Consider the following 23,339-nt stretch of genomic DNA (forward strand, 5'->3'; position numbering starts at 1 on the left):
CTTCCAATGTTTTAAAAACTAACTTGAACCTTATCTACTTTATTTCCCAGCAGAGTGGCAACAGTGCCTTCACCCCTGTCAAAAATTCCTACATCCCACGCGGCGTCGAAAAGAGTGGCTCAAATGACAGTTGTCAGAAGGATCTTATGAATGATTCAAATTCGGACAACAGTCGACCAAACACAGGGCATTATGGTGTACCATCGGAAACTATGCCGATGATATCTTCGGATCAAAGTCCGACAAGCGATGGCAATTATACCATAGGTGAGCTTTGCCACTTTGACAAGTTGGAGTCTAACAAATTAGATTTTCGAAGGGCCACGAAGGGTATGAGGTGGAAATAATAAACTCGTCCTAAAAGTCGCAGTGATGGCCTTAAACTTGGATACTACTTTGTTATATCTACCTGGCTACTATCTATCTTACTGATGATTCTTATTTCTCTCCAGATGAAAATGGCATGCCCGTCAGAAGAACCAACATGCACATGGCAATGCGGAACCCGGTGTTGAACTTCGCCGACCTTTTACCGCCACCCCCAGAAAATCCTCCACCCTCGGACATTGGGACTCCACCTGATTCGCCTACACGAGGAATGTCACCTACGAAGTTTGAACACAACTATCGCGTCCCGATGCCCCAGAGTCAACAACGCCAGGCAATGAATGCATATCGGTCACCACATGATCGGTTGCCTACACCACCTAGGAACTTACCATTATCAGACAACGAGCGTCGTTCAATGTCGCCAAGAAACCAGCCTTATAACATTGACGAACGTCGCACCCAGTCGCCCAGGAATGACTTATCAAATCGTGTCCAGTCGCCAAAACAACGATGTCAATCCCCCCGGGGTTATAACGATAAATACCAAATCCGCGGAGCGAGTGACCCGGAGGGCCCAATGCCTCCAAGGGGAGGTTTCAAGGTGTTACCTACGGATCATGATCATAGGTTCATGAGTGATTCGGAGGTGCGTACGCCTCGCTTGTACCCACAACTGCCTCCATCGCCGACGAACGGTGTGTCGATGGACCGTGCCATACAGAGTTCGTTGCCAAGTTTGGTGAGCGAGCCCATTCATTCACCAGTACATTCAGCGAGGTAAGTGCTTGCAGATTTGTTTAGAAAATGATAAAATTTAGTCCACTGGTTGATGATGATCTAAATTCAAATTAATTACCGACTCATTCATATTCAACTGACTTTGATATGTAGGTTAGCATACCTTTGGACTTGACTCAATTGATTAGGATTCGACTCATTTATAACTTACATTTATCTAGATTATGACTCAACTTGAATTAGGTACCACATAATCAAGCAACTTTCTGTAACTTATCACTTTCAGATTGGAATCGACGCCAAACGGTCCGTCGCTTAGTGTGGACTTGTACCACCAGGGCGGCGGAGATTCGCCTGTTTATGATGGCGAGTACTTGCCCCCAGAACACACTGGTGAGTCCGATCCTAGTGATAACCCGGAACAAGAATATCCGGAGAGAGAGTATCGAAATACGGAACGAGACTGTGCTAGCCCCGAATCTAGTGTTGGAGAATTATATGCGGACGGTAAGCGATGGCGCTTAGCCTGAGCTAACCTGCACATTTTATAACACCCACCGCTAACTATGGAATGTTACATGTCAGATTATTCTTCAGTGTTTCTATGTTATATTAACAACTGTGCCAAAATTTAACTGATTTGAAAATAATTTTGTACATTCTGAACTTTAGGACTCATCTTTTCTTGCAAGTTAAATAATCTTTGAACTCAAATTTACAAACTCAAGCACCTTGAAATATTTTCTTCTTTAAAAATTACTCATTCTAGCCTCATCAATTCTAAGTTTGTTTACATTTTGGTCAAACCTATGTTTCAACTCATGTTGATTCTTTTGTTGAATTGGTGTCCGATGGAGCCACTATCTCAATGTGTCATTTGACAGTTCTGAAACGATCATGTCTTTATTCTTTGAAACATCTAAGCGAACTTGGGTTTTCATGAATGTAAATCAGTGTTCTAACTCTTAGTCCTGTCGTCTGAACTGTAATTTTGATCTGTACCGTACTGTACGTTGAAACTAACACCATAAGAAAATGGGATTTCGATCCAGCTCATTTCACAGCAAAAACCATTTTTAAAAGATAGAAGAAGCACGAAATACTGAATAATGATTTGAAATGTACACTTTTTCCATGTATAGGCACACCTATGTATATAGAATCATCCTATCATATCCTATGTACATTCAGTGTATGTAATGTACATTGAAATTACATTTATTATGTATATTCTCTGCTCTCTACTAATTACTTTCCGGTAGTCCTACAAAAGTGGCACAAGGGTACCGTAGTTCAACTGCTGCACAGTAGATATGAACCAGTGTATCACTCATGGGCTTTTGCCTATGTGAGGCTCCACAAATGCTGAACGAATACTGTATCTTGAGGTGTACAGTTGCAAGTTTAGCTATTCTAAATGGAAGTGACTACTTGGCAAGCCCGGCTTACCAAACAGCGACTTTTTCTTGTCCTGAATGGAGAGCCGAACTCATTAATATTAAAGTAAAGTCTCCAGCTCGCCAAACAGGGTAGATTTTTTACCTGTTTGGCAAGCCAGGACAAAAAAAGATGCCTGTTCGGCGAGCGGCTTGCCAAATAGACCCGGCCATTCTAAATACCGGTTTGCTGTCATAATTGAAAACTCTACCATGACAATGCTACCATACATTTGTAGAGAGTAGAGCTATACATAACCCACATCTATGGTGACACTCATGTTCATCCCATGTGTATATGTATATGGATTTTTTCTATGTATATAGAGGCTTCTTACGGCACACCGCTGGTTGAGGGTTCAGCACAGTCACAGCTTATGATAGTGTCCTTTGACTGCCTCCAATACATCTACCTGAAATTATCTATGTTCATGATGAAAAGTATTGTTGGTCCACGCAAACGTAATTTTGAAATTATCAGGTTCCTAATCAGTAACGGCCATCACTGAACTATTATCATGCTCCGGATCAACTTTTTGTGTACAGTTTAAGATGCATGTTGGTAGCATCCTCTACGGTACACAGAAGAATTGAACTATGCTGAGTGACGTCTCATACTGATCCTAGGTATATTTCTAACCCACTTCATCCTAAATTTCTTATTATAAAGATTTTGTTAATTTGACATAAGTGTGTTCAACCGTGGCACTGAGACACCATAGTGATTTTGTGTTCGTGAAAAAAATTTCCAACTTGCATATATCAAATTCACCCCTGGATTGTCTCAAAATATCTTCTCATGTTTCATGGTTATGAAATTCGAAGTTACGTGCATCAATGTTCCTTGCTTTGCTTTTGATGTTACACCTGGAAGTTAGTTTACCTACTTTGCACATATTATATTGCACCACCTGGCAGAATGAGTCCTGTAGAAAGTAGTCAGTGTTTCATTTGAAGGCAGTGAACACCATTATGTTGGAAGCCTTGCTTTGACATCATTTCGTCAGGTGTTTTGGTATTATATTTTGACTCAGATGAACTGGCGAGCAAAACAGCATCAAGGTGTTCACCGCAATAACGTATCAGCATCTCAATAGGTGGCACTGATTTTCACTTGGGTTAGTCTCAAAATGACATCATAACTCGAAGTATTGATGTCACATCTCTGTCACAGCAAGGCGATGCCCAGGTGACAATCAGCACCGCTAAGCAGCGATTGCGGTAGTTTTGCTAGTGTTCCATTATAGGTAATCGTTACTTGTTACTCTGGGTCTCTGGGTCACTACACCACCACCACTAACACACACACTAACACACAAACATTGCAAACACTGAAAAAAACTGAACACGGTTTTAAGCCTTCGAGGGAGCACTTGTCAACCCAAGGACAAGACGTTTTCGATTATCTGTTGCCAAGTAGCGAAGTTATCGTACCCCTCTTGTCTATCTCACTATCTACCTCCTGACCTCCAAACACCAATACATTGACATATAGTTCAGGTTCTAATGTAACAAATACATTTAACGCATGGTGTAATTAAGTGTTGTAAATACGTGTATATAACAATTTCCTCTTCGTTGCTAAGTTTGAAAAGAAAACGTTAATCACTCATTATAAGGTACAAAAAATATCACGTCGATGTTTTTTCCTTTATTTTGATTTATGCATCTGATTCATTTCTTGTGCATTTGAAGTTGAATTAATTTGATTGTTTCAAATGTGGTTGTTTGTCGTACATTTTATTTACTGCAAGGTACAATTCAAACTTTACTTTCTCAACACCGTTCTTGTAAAGTGATTCATTTTGTTTGATAATTTCAAAGTTCTTCACAATTTTTGTCCAGACCATGTTAATTTGATTAATATCTTCACCCTGTTCCGTTTTCATGTCTTCTGCTGACTCATCAACTTTTCAAATTTAAGGGAACTGATTTTTTTTTCAATATGAAAAAAGTGAGCCCTTCACATGGCCCAAAGAAGATTTGTTGATGATTGTGAGCAAATCATGTAAGACCATGTCTGCATCTTGTGTCCTCCCTTTGGGTTGGGAGTTGTTAATGTTTGCAAGGAAAACAAAGTGTTAAACACTGGTTACCATGACAGGTTGCCACGACAACAGAGGTGGCTGTGGCAAGTCAGTCTGATTTGTTTTCGGTCCTTGTCATTCTAAATCTTCTTTGGGCTAGATTCTGTTTCAAGACTTGCTTTGCCTAATCAAAGTACAAAAGAATGTACAGTTTATTGGACAAAGATAACTTGGAACAGAAAGGGTTCTTCAATGACCCATCATAGTTTTTACGCCAAATCTTTGCAGTTTTTTATGAATCTTGTATCGCGTTGTTTTAGGTGGTTCAATGATGGCATCATGGGCGAGCGTAACGGACGGGAGCAACTCAGAGTGTACGAGCGCTCGATCGAGTTTAGCGAGTTCTTCTGATGGGTCATTCCTAACTGAGGCCGACTTCGCAACCGCGGTTGCAAAGGCCGCAGAATTATCAGGGCTTACTGTGGTGGGGTCTACAGTATGTGACCCTAGCCATCAACAAGGAAAACAAGGTATGAAACAATGGTTACCATGACTGGTTGCCATGGTGTCAGTGGTTGCTGTGGCAACGTAATTTACCATAGCAACCATTGTTATGGTGACTGTGGTTGCTACACTGGCTTCTTGGTCGCCGTGGTGACTTCTTTCATCTTTCGATGTCATCTCTTCTGATGTGATAATTTTTCCAATGTTTTTTTTCTCTCTCTTTTGGCATGATTTCGAACAACTCTATCTATGACTTTTTAATCTCTTCTCGATGTTGTCACTTTCAAATTTGTTCACAAAACATAAGGTGCACTAAACTTCACACTATTACATCTCCATTGTACACCAAATAAGTACTTATGTACTCATTTCTATACATTATTTTATGTGTTGTGTTGAAAAGAAGATATTGAGTTGAGAGCACATGAGCCATCTCGGCTCATTTTCGTCTCTTTAGACAATATTTGGGCGATTCGTAGGAGTGTATAGGAGGAATCAAAGAAACCTGGAGGAAAATTACGCTGTCAAAGAGCGCATGAGTAAACCTGGACCAATGGAACCAGCGACCTCCGGGGTGACCGGCGCCAATGTTTCTATTGGGCCGCTTTGACTGGTAGGACGAGTTTATCGTTATCCCAAGAAGCGATCGTACAGCAAAAGCAGCAAAATAAGAAACCTGACAGGTTCCATTCAGACACAATAGCTCTGAGGCTGTGTCATCCTTGATCCTGGGACCAATGGCATGATCTAGAGAGAATTCCATAGACTCTACTATTGTCAGTCACTTGATAGAAAAGGGATGAATTCAGTTGTGATTTCTAGGTTTGAAGCCAAATTGAAGCAATGAGAGCGAAGTGCACAAGTTCTTCTTAAAACCTATGAACTTTTTAGTTGTCTGTGCTTCACGAACTTATCCATTGATGAGACAGCCATATTTGACAATCCCCAATTGTTTAAAACTTAAAAATCTTATTTACAACATTAATCTGCTTGGCATAACATTAAAACATGTTTGCAATCTTGTCCTAGCATGGGTAGTGCTGGATTGTGTATGTCTATCAAGTTCGCTAAAGTGTTTGTGTTGGTGAAGGTCTTAATGCTTATGTCTTTTGATTCGTCTGTGAGTTGGCATTACATTTAGCCTAGATATTTTTGTAATACAAGATCCTCTAACTTTCATTTCATATCAAAGAAACTTGTTTTACCAACCTTGTGAGTCTTGTGTCCCTGGTGTGTCTTCTGAAAAAGCAATAACCTCCATGTTCTTGTCGTGTAATGAAAAATGAACGGCTGCATGCTTTGAAATGTTGGTCGAAACTGTTCGACTGCTGTAAACCCAAATAGAATCCAGACATCAAATAGTTGATCGGAGTGTCCTTCGTTGTTCTAATTACTTTGATACAACTAGTTGGTGGCCATTCACATAAAAAGTTCATATTTGGGTTTGCAGTGTGCATCTTGACTTAGATTTCTCCTTCCAAAGGTTTGATTCGTACTTAGTTGTCCTTTTGCTATCTTAACTCTTTATGACATGACAACAAATAGATTATCATCCGTCATGGTTGGTAGTCTAGTCATCAAGATGGTATTGTCCGAAAGATAAACGTCATGGTTGGTAGTCTAGTCTTGACAATGGTATGTTGATGATAGGATCCTGTCAGAATAATCTACTAAATTTCGTTATTGCATTTCCAATGGCCATTTTCAGGAAAAAGATACCACAAACACCGAGAACGTGCCAAGAGACCAACTAGCCCTTATAGTACAGATAGTAATTATAGTGCAGTACCACCCCAGCCGAGGAAACCTTATCCGAAGTCACAGCGAAAACAACAATTACAGGATCAAGGACAACACGGTAGGTCGAGCGGTCAACTGTGAAAACCTCTCAAGATGCATTGCATATACCTCAAGTTTTGAGGACACAATTGGTAGAAAATTGAACCATGCAAATTCACAGACTCTGTATCTGGTCACCGATGTACATGAATGAGAACCATTGCAGGGTCTTGCTTGTGTATGGAGAACCGGATACAACATCTCTTAATTTTGTTCCATTTTCGGCCATTGACGCAATGATTCGAAGTCCTCAATGGGGTATTGACGACAGAATTTCTGTAAAGTTAGACATTTTCAATGAGGACATCTGTCTCGAATCGAAGACAGAATTTGTCGGTCCCAGAGGTTATCCTTGATGTTTTACTGTTGATGTGTACGTATCATTATGACTCGGGTGTTCGAATACCGACAGTGTGGTATCAATTACTTAAGTATGTAGTTGCCACCGCCACCAGTATCTCACTACAGCTACTCTTCCAAAGGTCAAAGCGAAAACGGCAACATCTTGTCTTCATGCCCGATTGACAGTTAAGAATAAGAAGAATTTAAGTTGTTGTTCATGTTGATCAAGATTATCTCATCTTATGTCAATCATTGGTTTTCAATTACAGAACATCTACATTGTACTAACACACATGCACTTTTCATGTAGCTGCACCTGGCTCCCGGGAAACGATATAGGGTACAATAATTATACCTGAAAATGTAATTCGTCGCATTGAAATAGTTTCACGTTTAACTTTAAGAAATTGATTATAAGTTAATATAAGCTGTCGAACCTTTCAAATATTAACAATCTTTATTTCTAGCTCATCGGCACCGCCGGGACCCCGACCTAGGTCAAGGCCACCAAGGTCAAGGTCACCAGGGTCAAAGGGTACCGCCCGCTCCGCCAGAGAGGGCGAACAGTCTCCGTCAACATAATAACGTGAATAATATGAATAAGACATCTCAATCTCCACACCAAAATGGAGAGTGGGGACCTCCGCAGTGTACGTAGTCAATGTTGTGTCCGCTATGTTTTGGTTTGGTGTGTGTAGCAGATTGATAATAATATGAACCTCCACATGTGAATGGAGAGTGGGGACCTCTTAAGTGTACGGAGTCAATGTTGTCTCCTGATATATTCTGGTTAATTGTAAAACGAAGTGATGATAATGTGATATGGAAATGGAGATTGGGGACCTATTCTGTTGAATGCTGCTAACTAATGTTGTTTTTAGAGGTAATTGCTCAGAGTGCTTCCTATTAGCATAGAGTGATTATAAGACATTGTCAGAATTCAGAGTAGGAAGTTATCCAGCTTACGTATAGTCAGTATTGTCTTATTTGTGCTTGGTTTAGTGAGTATCGCTGCCAGTTACGGTCTTCTCAAGTCATTTGAGGGTGTGTTGGGGGGGGGGGGGGGGGGTTCTGTTGTCCGAGGGGTTCAAACTTCAATGTGAGGGCAAATGTTCACTTGCTTGATGTCCTATGCCAACCATATGCACCTCTTTCTTTCTACTAATGCTACGATGCAACTACGATATTCTTCTCTCTGTTTCTCTCTTATCAATATTCATTTGTCATCTCCACTTTTCTTTGATCCATCCATCCATCCATAATGTTATCATTCTCCTCAATTCACCATTTCATTTTTGCCTTCGATGAACTTGTAGCAAGCTTTTATTTAATACCTTTCCGTTGTCCTCTTTAATAATTTATTTTTGTCCCAGGCAAGAAAATGTCAACAGTAAATTCATTTACCATTAAAGTTCTGCGGCAAATGTGACAGTCTGTATGTACCACCAATAAAAATGAGCAAATCCAAAAAAAATAGTTTCACAAAAATGTGGTGTTTTCTAATTTTCCTGCCTACATTTTTCATTTACGGATCTATAAATTTCAGAAAAGTCTCCTAAATTAACCGAATATTCTCTTCTTTCAGATGGTGAACTGCCCTCTTATAATAAACCAAATTTCCCTGTGGCCAGTTCAGGTAATACCGGGCCACGGAACATGAATACCTCAACTGGGCGGCGTCACCACCGGAACGACCCACAGGATTCATCTCATACTGCTACACTGCCAAACAATGCACACGTTTTCGAGCAGGTGAGTTTGATTTCTTCAAGCAGAGCATAATGTGCAGCAAAGACACAGACACAGAATGACATCCATTCTGGTATTTCAGTTTAGGCAGACCTTATCCTTTCTTACAAATTTCTCAATACAAATATATTTCTCTTATCTTCCAGCCTCCTGTTGTATAATGAAACGTCACTTTGCCAAACGAGGACTTCTTCTGAACTGAGGTTGTTATATGTGGTTTATGGAGCGGGCCAGCAGGTGTTGTTCAAGACAATAGTGCCATCCTTGCATCAATTTCAAGACCACATTTGGAGTATTTTACGTACGAACTACACCACGCCTTCGTGAGATTAAAATTTGGCAGTGCCAAAGATTAGAAGGTCTGTTGACCTGGTCGAGAACAGTTGGTTGTGCTCATGTTACTCAGGCTGGAGTCATTAAGTGCTGTACTCAGTCATGAGTCATTGAACGTGGTGCACTTAAGTGTTGTTGATTAATCTCTATCATGAGCAGACCCGTTGCCAGTGTCGATTGAACAGTGGTTCAAGAAAGGGTCTATGGTTTGGCAAACCTATCCATGGAGGCAACGTAGAACTAATGGCCTTAGTCAATGGAAAGTAAAAACCAGCACTCAACTTATATGGAGCCTACCAACAATTCAGATTTTGAAAGGTTAGGCCATGCGATGTGTTCAGAGGTTGAGCTGCATTTGGATTCGCGACAGCTTGGAGTATGAAGCAGCGTTGGAGTATGATGCTGCGTGGCAGAGGTGAAACCAGGTGGAGAGAGTTGCGTCATAAAACAGAGATTGGTGTATATGTTTATTTCGAAGAGGCAGTTATAAGACTAAAGATGTCAATTCACTCAGCCTGAACTTCTTGTTTTTGTTGTTCGTACCTTAGATCTCTGTGACTTAACATAATATTTTGGTGCTTTATATTACAAATGGAAAAGATGACGAACGAAATCACCAGGGACTCAAATTGAAATAAGGAGACGATTCCTCAATATGTTGTTGTGCGGCAAGTTATGTGTTCTGGCAGTGGCCATGGAAGATGAGTTACAAACAGCCTCAGTCGTGGACGGCGAAATATTTGGAATCAAACACAGAAAATTTACCTGCCATGGAAGATGAGTACACACAGCCGGAGTCGAGGACGGCGAAATATTTGGAATCAAACACAGAAAATTGACTTGAAAGGAGCTATGAGGCGTTTCCCATGCTGAACAGCTGGAAGGAGGAAAAACGAACTGTTTGAGCGGTGATAGCCTGAGTGGTGGACGGCTAAATATTTGGAATCAAACACAGAAGATTTACCTGAAAGGAGCTATGAGGTGTTTCCCATGCTGGACAGCTGGAAGGAGGAAAAACGAACTGTTTGAGCGGTGATAGCCTAGTTGCTGAGCAACAAGATCTGGTTGCTGAGGTATTCTGTGTAGTCGCTTAGAAAGGATAATTGGTCGCTAATGTATATTGCCCATTTCAAACGATGATTCCTACTACTGGCATAAACTATCATATTTGGGTGGTTCGTTTTTAAAAAATGCTTGCCGAGGTTGCTATGGTAACAAAAGCTGGTTGCCATAGATTAACTTGGTTACATCTCGTGGCGCCTTGTTTCCAATTGTTTCCAATTGTTAGGTTGACTGAGGTTAATCTGTCAAACCATATAAAAGGGGGCAAAGACTTGTGATGACATTATAAGCACCTGATACGGGATAGCTGAAAAAATGTTGCTACAGATTGCATAATACTGTGTACAGAAATTGCCAGGTTGCTACAGCTGAGCTTGGCTCTTTTCGTATTTGTTCATCCCCCCTCTGTGTGTGGCTGTGAGAAGCCAACACGGGCAAAGGGCAAATCAAATATGTTTGCAGCTTTTGTCTCATTTTACTGAGGAAGATACTTGATGTGCAGAGGGGTGTTGTATGATTACTAAAAAAGTCAATTTGGAGGAGAGATCTCAATTAAAAACAACCTCTTACCTATCTTCAGGAATGAAAACCCTGTGGGGACCAGGTTGTCATCTGATGCTGCTTAGCAAAGTATGGTATAGATATTTTTTCGACGTCAGTTCAGTGTTATCCAGCAAAGTTGAGTGGAAGTGTAGTGCGTTCAGTGTATAAAATGCACTGCTTGGACTGATCAAATTTGAAGTGAAACCTAAATTTGGTCGCCTGGCAACTTAACTTTGGTCGCTATAGAAACAAAAACAAACAGAAACCATGACAGGGGAATTTTTTCATGAACTGATAATCACGGTGTTTTCTCAGTAGGCTCGACCAGTTCTTAACTGGTGAATTAGTTGTTGTGTCTCAAGAAGTAAATGGTTTAGGAAATTCAGAGAGGAAACGATAATTTCTGCCAAGCATTTATGATATTTTGTGCATTGTTAAATGCATAGCTCGTATGTATTGTTAATTTCAACGAAGTTGGCTGGCTTCACAAGTATATTTTGAACCGTAGTGCGAAACAATGTAAATTTGTCCAAGTTAGGGGGTAATGGCGACCATGGGCGCCATCCTATGTTGGATTGGCATTCTTAGTACATTTTTGATTTCGCCTGTGTATTAATGTAGGCCTACAGGTGAAACCAGCTTACTCGGTGTAAAATAAACTAGTTAAGATGTCGATGTTTGTGCTGCAGTGACTATTAATGAAATTTTGATAAAACTTATTAAATTGCCAAAATGGTAAGACCTAGACGGACAGCGGGAGTTCTCATTTTCTTTAACAGGGGGCAGTTTATTCAGGAATTGAGTCATCACTATGGTAATATTGACAAAAGGTTTTATTGACACATACTGGTAACGATGGAAACATATTGGTTACCATGGTTGCTTGAAACCAGGCTCGACCCAAGAATCTCACTTAGCAAGTCATAGGCATCCCCAATTCGTATCATTTCGACTGCCCCCTGCTGGAGAAAATGCCAATCATTTTTCGAAGGCAAAGAATCATTGCCCGCGGGCCATGTATTTACATAAATGTATGTCTATTTATACGTCAACATGCCTATGTGAAATTGTCAGTTTCTAGTTAAATACGAGAAATTAGTTACGATGATGTGCAGGGAGTACATTGTTCATCGAAGCAGGCCATAAGTCCAGACCTTTAATGCTAATTCGTACTGACTTCGACATCCATTACGAATGGCAGAAAACAGGGACGTAAAAAGGTTTAGAATTCTCAAAACCTTTTGACATGACCATTCATTAGAAAGCTCTTGCTGAGCACTTAATTCTGATGGTACCATTCGTAGACCTTTCGACGTGACCATGCATTAGAAAGCTTTCTGATGGTCCCTGATAAGCGTGTTTTCAGCCAATGATTCAAGGACCTGCAGGCCATTTTACCTGTCACTAAGTGATACACTGGCTTTCTAGAAGTTTTTCTATGGAGGTGCTTGGAAACATGAAGTCCAGCAAAGGGCAAATGCTGGCATTTAAGATGAAATGTAAAGGCCTCGGGACATGGCGAATCTGTACCTGCATTCCTTTCAAACTTGTAAATTGTATCATACTAAGTATACATTGTGCTGTAAAACTTAGAGAGTATTGTGTAAATTTGTCCATGTCTGTAGTGGTTTTAATTGAGAAGTTTAGCAAGAAGAAGCGATTGTTCTTTTCAGACTTTTTGTGCACAGAGCAAAACATGTGGTTCGAACTTGGGTTTTTGTTCAAGGAATGAATTTGTGAAGTTTCATACTTATCTGTCAGGGGGCGCATTCTCAGAAAATTTTAACTTTTCATTCGGTGGAATAGATTTATATCTAGTTCTTAACTTTTCCCAACTTTTTCTGTATTTCTTTATCTAAACATTGGCCAGCAGAGGCGCATGATGACACTGGGACGAATAGGATTGATGATATGGCTGGTTGCTAGTCGGAGACAATTCCATCAGGAGCTGGCATCAAAGTGTTGTAGCAACATTGACCCCCTACTTACTGAGTAGAGACATCATTAACCCTTTAAAGCTTCATGGCATAGGCCTAGAGCAGTGCTGCTAGTCTTCTTGTTGGGTTCAACAACCACAAATCAGGTCTCCGCATTTGATGTCGCGTGCACATTGGTCATTTTCCAAGAAAGTTCATTGTTGGCACGATACACTCTCAATGTCCTGCATTCAACAGTATTTTGTTGGGGCATTTTTCAGTACACGCACACAGCTTTTGTCAGTTCAACTAGACTGTTGGAGGGGACATCCTATTCGAGTAAAAGACTTTGATAACAAAGTAATGATATCCTCAATATGTAGAATCCGTCGGTATTACATTGTTTTCAGTGAACGATATTCGAGCATTTTAGGTGTGTCCTGAAGAAAATTGCGTTCCCAAGCTGTGATGTCTGTATCATTGCGCCACGTGGTGTCATAAGGTCTACATACTCACTATACCTCAACGTCGGATCCTAAATAATTAGTCGTTTGACTAAAGTTGTGTATGTGTGCTTCGATTCTTATTGAGGACAGGGACAGGTTCTCTCAAAACTTCCAATTCTCCGCACGAATCCAAAATACTTCACTGACGCTTTAAACCGTATGGCTAAGATTTGTAATCGACGAATTTCTTTCATCAAAGATATAACTCAAGTAAGGTCATTTAGTTAGTGCGTACATTTTTCTCAACAAGTGGGTAACAGTATGTAAGGAGGTAGTGTTCATGTTTTTTTACACGTAGAACTGAAAAATATCTCTGAAAATTTGTTCAAAAAAATTTCGCAGCATATCGTATTTAATGAAAAAGCCAGCTGATAATCATGTTTCGTGACATCATGTTTCGTTTCTTCCATCCTGATATGCCAGTCGATTTCACAACAAACTATGATCCAGCTCTGAACAAGTTTTGACCTGAGCAATAGGCTCATGGGCAAAGATACCAGGAAATGGCTCTCTGGTAGTTCACCTACTATACGCACTATTCAATGTCTCATTGTGTCAATCACCTTTTGGAAAATCACTCAACTATACCGGTATTCTTTATTGTTGTCAATACGTATTCTGATATAGTTGAACTAATCTAAACAGATGCACGTGTAAAATACAATGGAAATATCATTGCATTCAAGACCTCAACCCGTAGTGTAAGCCCACTAATTCTCTCTTCTTCTGTTGTTGAATTTTTATTTTCAATTTTTTGTTACTGATTTCGTTTCCTCTCTCCTGCATCTGTTAGAATCTCTCTGCATGTAATGCAGTATGTTGGTATTGTTCTGGACATTTTTCGACAGTTGGAAAAAAACTGCGATGACGATTTTTTTTTTCAGGGCAGAAAAGGTATTTCTTAGATAGCGCTATGGGTTTTTTTCGCTGTGGTTACACTGAACTTGTAAAATAATGAGTCGCTTATTACACAATCCTTTTTCACATGTATTACTGAGGGGCCACTCAGTAAGTACTTGCTCACGGATCTGAGAAGTTGTAAACAAATGATCTTATGCTTGCTTAAACAATTGATGGCCCCTTATGAATTGGTCCCTCGCCCATTGTTTGACACACATGGGCGACCGAAACGAGAACAACAGAAGAGCTGTTATCTGATTGGTCGAAAATACTGACCACTCAGGCAAAGGAATGATTCTATAGTCCCTCGAGTGTTGCTTCCAGTGTAGTCGCTGGTGTTGGTCGTACATACATGTACTTGACAGTGTGCATGCTGGGTTTTAGAGTCTGGCACTTTGTTGCCAAGGCTCATTACATGGCAGAGCAGCGATACGAAGTTTGTAACTTAATTTATTCATGAAATCATTAGCATAGTGACTTGTTATTCAAATGAGGCATTTAGTTTCAACTCCTCGGTTGATTTACTAATTCAGTTGATGATCAGGTGTTGAAAGGAGATAATCAAGAGTTTCTTGTTCTTTCTGAATGACCATTGTGACCTTATTTCTCTAACCCACTTATTGTTGATTTAGTCGATTATTTCAGGATCTTCCACTTCTGTCTAGGACTTGTCACTCAATTGCAGCGATATTGTCATGTACGTGATTCATTAATTGCCCATGAGGATATTTGTCCAGGCAGTGCCTCAGTTAGAAATCTAAACGAGGATAGATCTACGCTTCCATACTTCAGTAGTTTACCTTTAAAGTTTGTCATCAAATTACCCAAACGCTTTGATTATGGTACTAATAAGTAAATCAACCAAGGAGAATCTAAGGTCTTTAAGTTGTCTGAGTATGTACATTTTCTGTTGCGTAAGAGCCAGCCAATGTGTGCGTCTGGCGAACATTGTCATAAAATCAGTTCGGGAAAAACTATTTTTCGAAATTTTCGAAATTTGTAAGTATTTATGTTTCACCAATAGTACTGTTGTCATTTCATCATCGAAGAGGAAATTTGGTGGTGGAGTGGTTTAGGATATGTACTGAGATGTGGGGAGGTGGTGGGTTTAATCACATTTCAGCACTCTACCATACCACTACCACTCACCTCCCAGAAGCGAACACACTTTGCAATCAGTGGTTTATTCACCTAATATGAAGAGAGATATATCATTGGTTTATTATTCTTATACACGACTACTTTAAAATTGCTTCAAATAGTAAATTTTTCCCAAAAAATAACTTTTCCCAAACTGACCTAATAATATTTGTAATAATAGAGTAAATGTACTGTAATTTGTAAATAAGTTTCATTTTTTCTCTGGATACGCTGGTTTTGTAACTATTACAATAAGATGAGAAAGGGTTGGTATCATGGTTGGATGATAGAGTAGTAATGCCATCCTTTGAGACTTTATGGAACCTTGGTTGTCGTGGTAACCAATCAAATAAAAGTAGAAATTTGTTTCGATTTGCTGGGAAATTCCCCTCTAGTTGTTAAGACAATATATTATGTTCATAGACCATCTTCTTTCGAAAAGGCCTCTAGGCGTGCTTATAAAATGATTTCTTGCCATCTGCGTTGACTCAGGCCCAAAGTATAATACATAGGCTCGCTGGTGTTAAGTCTGATCAAGTACCGCAGACCCTGCACCGATGGGATTCCTCCCGTTGCCATTATGAATCAAACATTAGCTTCAAGGAAAATCTATACCATCCAGTCAAATATGAAAACACTGTTTAACCATGACAATCAAAATTCCAAAAAGTACGTGAACTTCTTCCCATTCTGCACTCAAACTTAACTGAGAGGAATCAAAAAATGTTAGGCCCCCTATCATTGCGTAGACGTACAAGTGTTGGGCTATTCACCCATGGCGATGTGTCTATTGATCACATTTTTTGCTGTACCAGGACTTTTAATATCATTGGGGCACGTCTTTATCGGCTATTCACTGACGACATTGGAGTATCGCTTGACAACCCTAAAGAAGAAAAAACGTAACCATCGGACAGGTTATGGTTGTGACATGCTTGACCACAGTGCCTGTATTAAACAGTTTCTCTCATATAGAACAAGTTATTGTTTCACTCGAAAGTTTTCAAGGTGAATTTTCCAGTTTTTTGAGTGCAGGGTGTGTTGGAGTCACGCTTCCATAGCAACGACGCCTCTATTCATCCAATTTTAGCGATTCGTGTACTTTGTTTGCTAGTGCTTAAGTACGGTTATGAAGATGTATTTATTTTTACGAAGTATGACACTGTATGGCAATTCCGTGATTTTTATGTAATTCTCACTGCAAGAAATAAAATGATATCTACAGTAAGAAACGTGTTGTTGAGACTGCTGTGTTTGTTACTACATGAGCTACTTCAAGTAGGCTCCTTGAATTGCCAAGTAAGGTACTTCGGTTCGAGAAGGCCACTTGAGGTGTCTCCGAGTTAGAGAGTTCGCCGAAGGACATAAGGCTCTGGTGCCGTCCCAGGGACATCAGGTCCTCAGGTACATATTGTCATCAGGTACATACGGTCCTTGGGTACATAAGGTGCCGTATGGCTATACTAGGCTACTTGGTTGTCGAATAGGGTATTGTGTCTTCACAGTAAGATGGAAGTTCTCCGAAAGACAGAGGGGTTCTTATGCTGTCTCGGGTATATCAGATCCTCCGGCACGAGAGGTATACCTCAACAACAAGAGCTAAATTCGTACTTCAAGTAAGCTGCTCGGACGCCGAGTGGGGTTTTTGGCCCGTCTTTCAGAGCACTGTGAGATAGAAGTTCTCCGAATGAAAAAGGCCTGATGCTGAACCAGGCACAACAAATAGCTTAGGGACAATAAGTATACCTTCACCACACGAGCTACTTCATGACGACTACTTCACAACAGGGGGTTGTTTTGAAAACTGATGCCAGGAAACTATGACAGCAAGATCGTCCCAGTGGTCGTGTTCACTTGATTATGCTTCAAAATTTCAAGAAAAATGAATAAAATCTCAAGAACTCTTCATTGGCACAAGTACTAGGCCCCGGTGAAATAGCTAGTTTGTTATCCCTGTCGCATCCCCTAGCTTGTCCACCCGATCAATTTGTTTTTCATAATTTCCAAATTCCCAGTGATGTGCTGAACAAATAATAATTGACATTGGGCAAAAAACGGCAGCTGTTTGTATCATTTCAATATTGTGTTACTGTGCAAATATAACAATTAAAACTCCCCCACTCTCATCACTTTGTTATGTTAAAAGGATGATAAACTAACATTCTTCTTATTGGGCCTTATTACGTATTGTTTCATCATTCATGTCTGGTGCTTCCCGCGTGCAGGGACTAACCGTGTCAGTGTTCCGGCCTATGAGAGACATGCCTAATTAGTACATAATTGTTTTCATCCTCCTTGACTGAAGCTCAACTTATTAGATGACGTCGTTTCATCCCTGCTTGCATTGGCCACCATGGCTAAAAGTCGGCCATTTCATTACTGAATGACTTTTAATACCTCAATAAATTAGAGACATGAAAAAAATGCACAAAATTTGGTTAAAACCGTTTGTTTCAAGTATTGCACGCCCACCCAGTAAAGTGAGTGCGACACTGTAGTTTAGGCGAACTCTCGGTACAATTAGGGCGGGTACAGTTTCGTCTCAACATGGAAGTCAATGATGTCAGGGAGAATAAGCTTGAGTAGGATGTGTGATTGGAGTTTGGATTTTAATGAGTTGGCGAGTATCTTATGATTTGTTACTTCAATTTGAAGAACATATCTCAGAATTTCCGCAAACATACAGATGTTTTGATTTGAAATATGGAGAATACTAACATATTCGTTATTTTCGTGTTATTCTTGCCTTATATCGGTAAGTAGATTATGTGTAATGTGTGTCTGTTTACTGTCAATATAATGATGATGTTATCAATTTAACTCCGGCATAAATGTGATGATTATGGGTAATGTTCAGTGCTGTCCCAGCAGCGGCTAGTCGCAGTACTGACAATTACTAAAGAAATGACAAAGCGTTAGGACCTTTCAAATATTTCGTCTGAATCTGCCTGGCGAAGGCAGCCGAAGGGGCGAGGTAATACCTTGAGGTGCACAGTGCAGGTCATCAGGCAGTGAAAAAATGCACCTTTTGTCATTATCTTACAGTCTGGTCTCAAGACTTCCAGGAGACTTGTTCCGGCGACATGAAAATAGAGTGCGCCACAGGTGACATCGTCATCATCCACATCAACCAGGGAGAGCGCCTCCTTGAGGACAGATGCAAGCAAGGTCGTCACAAGGAGGACAAGCTATTCGAAAGACAAATCTGGGACTTGTGCAGCGCCAAGCAAAGCTGTGTCATTCCGTTTAAGTACAAAATGGAGGACTTGCAGTACTTAGAAGTTCTTTATGACTGTGGTAGGTGAGACTGAATCTATCTCTGATAACCCTGGTTCTTAAATCAAGAACATTGAAGTAAAATACTTGTTGCATTTGCAAGTAAAGCTAGTGTCAAAACAAATAATCTCATGATGTCTCAGCAGTGTCCCCGTGAAGCCAGCCACATTATTAGTTAGCAAGGCTAGATCAGCAATAGAATAATGAAAGTATGAACAATTTTTCATTCCTCAAATACTAGACCGTGAACTCACGTTTCTTGCAATAACCTTTTCAGGGGTTCGGCACGACCTATGTCGTGATGTCACAATAACCGGAAATACGTCATACCTCGAAAGCCCCAAATTCCGGAAAGTATTCCCATACACATCAAAACAAAAATGTTCATGTGAGGCCAAGTTTGATTCAAATCGAGATGTCAAGGTCTCCTTTACTCACAATGTGTTCAACACAAGCAAAGCACACGTGAAGGTCTTTTGGGATAACATAACAAAAACCATTGACAACAAGACGGAGAGAAAGATCGCGAGTAAACTGTCGCACCAGGCCACGGAGCGTTTCAAGGTGATCTTTGAAGCTGGCGAGGAACCTGGGGGCGGGCACTTTCAGCTGAGTTATGAGACGGATAAGCCAATCACGATGGTGTGTAACCCAGGCACAGACCAGAGCGCAAGTAAGTAGAGGACAGATAAAGTAAGATGGTACAGTTACAGCCCCAGTACAATCATATCCTATGACTTTTCAGATCTTTGACCAAAGTTTTAAATTTTTGACCGAAAGCTGACTTCTAAATCTACATCATCAAGAAACGTTTTGCCCTGAGGTGTAATGTTCTTTCATTAATTTCAGATCTGCTATTTTTCCTGGTCGCCCCCGCCGCCTTCGTGGGTTCACTTATCATCCTAGCCATAGTGATCTGCATTGTAAGGTGAGGCGAACGTTCTAAAAACAGTACGTTATACATTTACATCACTGACACGCACAGCGCCACTCGCTGTACATTACGTATTTTTTGTCCCTGCCGGTGAAAGGTTTAAGATGTCTCGTTGGGTCGATGCTATCCAAATTTGCATGATAACACTTTGATTTTTACCCGTACATACATGGTCTTATTTTCTTTCAGAGGCAACGCAGCCAAAAGGAGGCGGGACCGTGCTAACCGGCAAGATTTCGTCGATAGGCCTAATCCGGGCACTCCAGATTACGCTACGCGGGAAAGCTTCGCATCGAGTTACACGGGGTCCAGCTGTTCTTGTGAAGAGCACCAGGCATGCCAGGCTCACGTTGATCACTATGATCGTCCAAGGCCGGGAAATATTTACGTGGGAATGGGTCGTCTGTGATTGTGAGGTAGCAGTGAAGCAAGGACAAATAAAAACTAGTATTTATTAAATCTTTCTAAAACTGTCAAGAAATACTTTTCTCTGGTCGATAATTCTAACATATTTATAATGGATTATGTATTAGCCTCGTTTAGGCCGCTGAGATTTTGATTAGACAACGATAACCTCTTGGTTTGGTATAAAATAAATGTGTCAAAGCAGATTCACGTTGGACCTTGCCTAAAATATATCAAGTTTGTGGTATTTTAGAATAGAAATGGCTTGGTTCTTTGCCTTCACCCATAACAACGGCTGCCACCTCGGTCCTAGGCTACATTTTAGTTCCAACCTCGCGGTGTTAAGTGAGACAACCAATACCTCCATTTGGGTACGAAGCTGGTGATGCAGCTTCCTACGAGTTTAACGACTTCACCTTAAACTTGTGTTTGGGCAATGGAACTTCATTTGGGTGTCCTACAATACGTCAGCGGGGAGCGTAATCGACATCGTAAATGACCACTCAGAGGTAAACACCACAAACCATAATTTTCTAATACAGGTAAACAATCGTCGTGTCCGCTGCGGAGTCTTCAGCCGATGTTCCGATTGGTATAGCCCCAGCGAAGTTTTTTTCTCTCTTGCAATGGCCGATATCATATTGACTAGCTAAAAATCGAGGTAATTGAGAGTTAGATGAATAATTAATATTGTAATTAGTGCTGTACCGTTTGGTAAATATCAACATCATGATGACGGATATAAGACTCAAAAGCCAGATAGACGAGTAGTCACCTTGGTAGCATTGAGGCGCCACATTTCCAACGCATACAGTCAGAATAACTAGTTGTCCAAGAAATCATAACATATCGTCTGCTAGACTGGATTAACTTCTGCCATACCACATGGACTGATTGAGTGTAATGGATTACCAACGGCGGGATAGCATTAACAACGGCGGGATTATCGGTGTCTATTTGAGGTCACTGATGTTTTAGGGAAAGTTTGTCAATTCGATATTGAGGACATACATGTGCGCATACACTTTTGTGTACTCGGAGAGGAACGAGCTGGTATCCTGACGACAATAGCTTGTTTGTGGGACGATCGCAGATACCCACTCAACGACCGGCCATCATCATCTCGGCCGTGACGTAAATGCTGACGTCACATTCGGCGTAACGTCAGGCTACGTCGCAGGTAGCGATTTGAATCGCATTTTTGGCAGTGACCATCGCACGTTTGCGGGAGACCACGCGGGGTCGCTGCGATTTGAATCGCAGGCAACTGTGGTTTAAATCGCTCGTTTGCGGGGCGTTTCAGACAGCTGACTTTGTTTCCGAACGCGGAGGACGCTTCCTGAAGATGTTGGAAAGAATTTACAGGGACATACCGATTCGGCCGACCAACTATCCTTATAAGTGCAATGGGTAAGTACATGTAGTGTAATGAAGGCGCTTTTTTGAAGGTGAACCATTTTTCGAGTCGGTTTTCTCAGTATTGGGTGACAGCATTCGTGTATAGGCTATGAATTTCATTAAATGACAGATACCGGGAAGATATTCAGCAAATAGGCCTCACACAAACTGAAATGAACAATGCAATGTAAACGACATTGATATCGTACTCACGAAAGTAGGATAAAAACATGTTTGTTCAAAACTTGTCTTAAGTATGATGTTGATAGAGTTGTGGGAATTAGCATACCGGTACTGTCAGCAGAAGCTCTAGAATGAGGTCAAATGAACAGAAATGGTAAATTCAGACCAGTGTCCGTGTCCAAAAAATAATTGGGCGTTCAGTTGACAGAGCTCTGCTTAAGAGGTACAAGTTCCCCACAGCAGTCCGAAAAGTTCGTCCAGGGATATGGTGCAATTCTTCGTTATGGTATGGTATTGGTGTTCATACGGCAGGCGAGAGCGAGTAATGTTGACTGTACAGTAGACTACAGCTCGTGTTCTTCTTCGATAAAACCTTGAGGTGATCCCGGTAACAACACCAGTAGGCCTACATGACCTAAGATGTCATTTTGACATATTGTGATAACAATCTCCATTAAAGTAATCCCAGTGCACTTAATTGCTTATCATCGCTAACAGTAACACAGACACTGTGCCAATCATTCCTTGTGAAATATGTCTAGTAGTTCTTCACTGTCCGCTAGATGTCGACAGTCGAACCACCTGACAATATTAATGGCTGTTGTCCATTTACCATTCCACGGACGACCTTCAATAACGAGTTATGTCATCACGCCCGTAAGCTGACGTGCATGCATAAAAAACCCTGACGGCTAAGTTAGAAAACTCTAACGCCTGTCTGCCATGTTTTGAACGACCGGTCAGCCATGTTTCAAACGCCCTCAGATATGATAGACCGCAGGCCGCAGTGGCGCTACCGTATTCACCAAGAGAGCACAGGCCTTGCGCAACATTTGTGAGAAAACAAATGCCACCTGATCAGACAGTTCCTCAATACACCCATAGTTTTAAAACTAGCAAGCGGAAAGTTGTTTTGCTGCGTGCTCCTATAAACATCACAGGGTGTCATGTTCATCTTCTGATTATGTATGTTATGAATTCACTTTGCCAATATTGTAAAAGGCCACTTTGAAACTGAAAATGGTACAGATGGCACAATGGACGCCATTCTGTCAAGCTTGAAATCAAAAATTGAAAAATATGTTCATCTACAACAACGGCCTCATGGCATAGTCGGTATGACGGCAAGGATCAAGTGGCACGGGTTCCGAGTTCGAACCCGCTCGAGGAATATTTTTTCTTTTTTCTTTACACGAGAACTGTGATCTGTCTCCTCAATGAACTTGTTGTTGGTGCACTGCAGTTAAGTAAGACCAGTCGCTGGGTGTCTATCATTTGGTAGTCGGGCGTTTGTGTTTTCTAACTTGGCCGTTAGGGTTTTTATGTTTTTATACGTAGCCCGTAGCAGGCTGCGACCCACAATGTCCACGACCCGGAAACAAGCAATAATGTTGAAATGGATTTCAGTGTTCTTGCTTCACTTTGCGAGTTTTCTGACACTGGTTCACTCTTTCCAGAACGTTGTACCCCACCAAAGAATGGCGATCGGAAGCGCGTGCCTCTCACAGCCCGGACTTCAGACCCAGACCGCCGCTGAGGCTTCCCCCAGTGTCACCTGGGGACTTACGAAATAATCCACAGTCAAAACGTATTTATCATATATGGATGATAGCCGCAAAACACAAGGTAAGCCAATGTTATCCATTGCCCGGACATCAGATCCGGCCGGCCAAAGGCCGAAGCTCCCTTCAGTCATCAGAAGTCATTACGCAACAATCCCTTCGTTAATATAACAATATACACGGACGATGTATGCAAAACGTCAGCTATGTTTAGAT

General features: G+C 40.9%; 2 protein-coding genes across 12 annotated transcripts in view; both read left to right on the top strand.

The window, feature by feature from the left end:
* The window catches only part of LOC135502335 (roundabout homolog 2-like), a 135,359-nt gene extending 121,172 nt beyond the window's left edge, over nucleotides 1–14,187 (top strand). For 6 of the 11 annotated variants that reach the window (XM_064795086.1, XM_064795092.1, XM_064795091.1 and 3 more), the window contains 8 exons: nucleotides 51–267; nucleotides 453–1,107; nucleotides 1,355–1,575; nucleotides 4,852–5,061; nucleotides 6,744–6,893; nucleotides 7,684–7,866; nucleotides 8,802–8,968; nucleotides 9,112–14,187. In XM_064795086.1, the coding sequence (XP_064651156.1) occupies nucleotides 51–267; nucleotides 453–1,107; nucleotides 1,355–1,575; nucleotides 4,852–5,061; nucleotides 6,744–6,893; nucleotides 7,684–7,866; nucleotides 8,802–8,968; nucleotides 9,112–9,126 (1,818 nt within the window). In that variant the 3' untranslated portion in view covers nucleotides 9,127–14,187. The remainder of the gene's footprint in view (nucleotides 1–50; nucleotides 268–452; nucleotides 1,108–1,354; nucleotides 1,576–4,851; nucleotides 5,062–6,743; nucleotides 6,894–7,683; nucleotides 7,867–8,801; nucleotides 8,969–9,111) is intronic. The other 5 variants (XM_064795093.1, XM_064795090.1, XM_064795094.1 and 2 more) reach the window with 5 other exon arrangements.
* Nucleotides 14,188–18,029: 3,842 nt separating this feature from the next.
* LOC135502346 (uncharacterized) lies at nucleotides 18,030–20,209 on the top strand. The gene is made up of 5 exons (XM_064795128.1): nucleotides 18,030–18,120; nucleotides 18,411–18,662; nucleotides 18,919–19,314; nucleotides 19,491–19,569; nucleotides 19,765–20,209. Exons 1-5 carry the CDS (start codon nucleotides 18,069–18,071, stop codon nucleotides 19,982–19,984), a joined length of 999 nt encoding a protein of 332 aa, XP_064651198.1. The 5' UTR covers nucleotides 18,030–18,068; the 3' UTR covers nucleotides 19,985–20,209.
* Nucleotides 20,210–23,339: the final 3,130 nt, after the last annotated feature.

This window comes from Lineus longissimus, chromosome 18 (genome assembly GCF_910592395.1).
Source record: "Lineus longissimus chromosome 18, tnLinLong1.2, whole genome shotgun sequence".
NCBI lineage: Eukaryota > Metazoa > Nemertea > Pilidiophora > Heteronemertea > Lineidae > Lineus > Lineus longissimus.

What these genes read in the sequence shown, in the direction of transcription:
- LOC135502346 (XM_064795128.1), top strand. Translation starts at nt 18,069, where the DNA reads ATGGAGAATACTAACATATTCGTTATTTTCGTGTTATTCTTGCCTTAT. An exon ending in GTTATTCTTGCCTTATATCG is followed by an intron (nt 18,121 to 18,410) that starts GTAAGTAGATTA and finishes ATTATCTTACAG; the next exon opens with TCTGGTCTCAAGACTTCCAG. An exon ending in ATAGTGATCTGCATTGTAAG is followed by an intron (nt 19,570 to 19,764) that starts GTGAGGCGAACG and finishes ATTTTCTTTCAG; the next exon opens with AGGCAACGCAGCCAAAAGGA.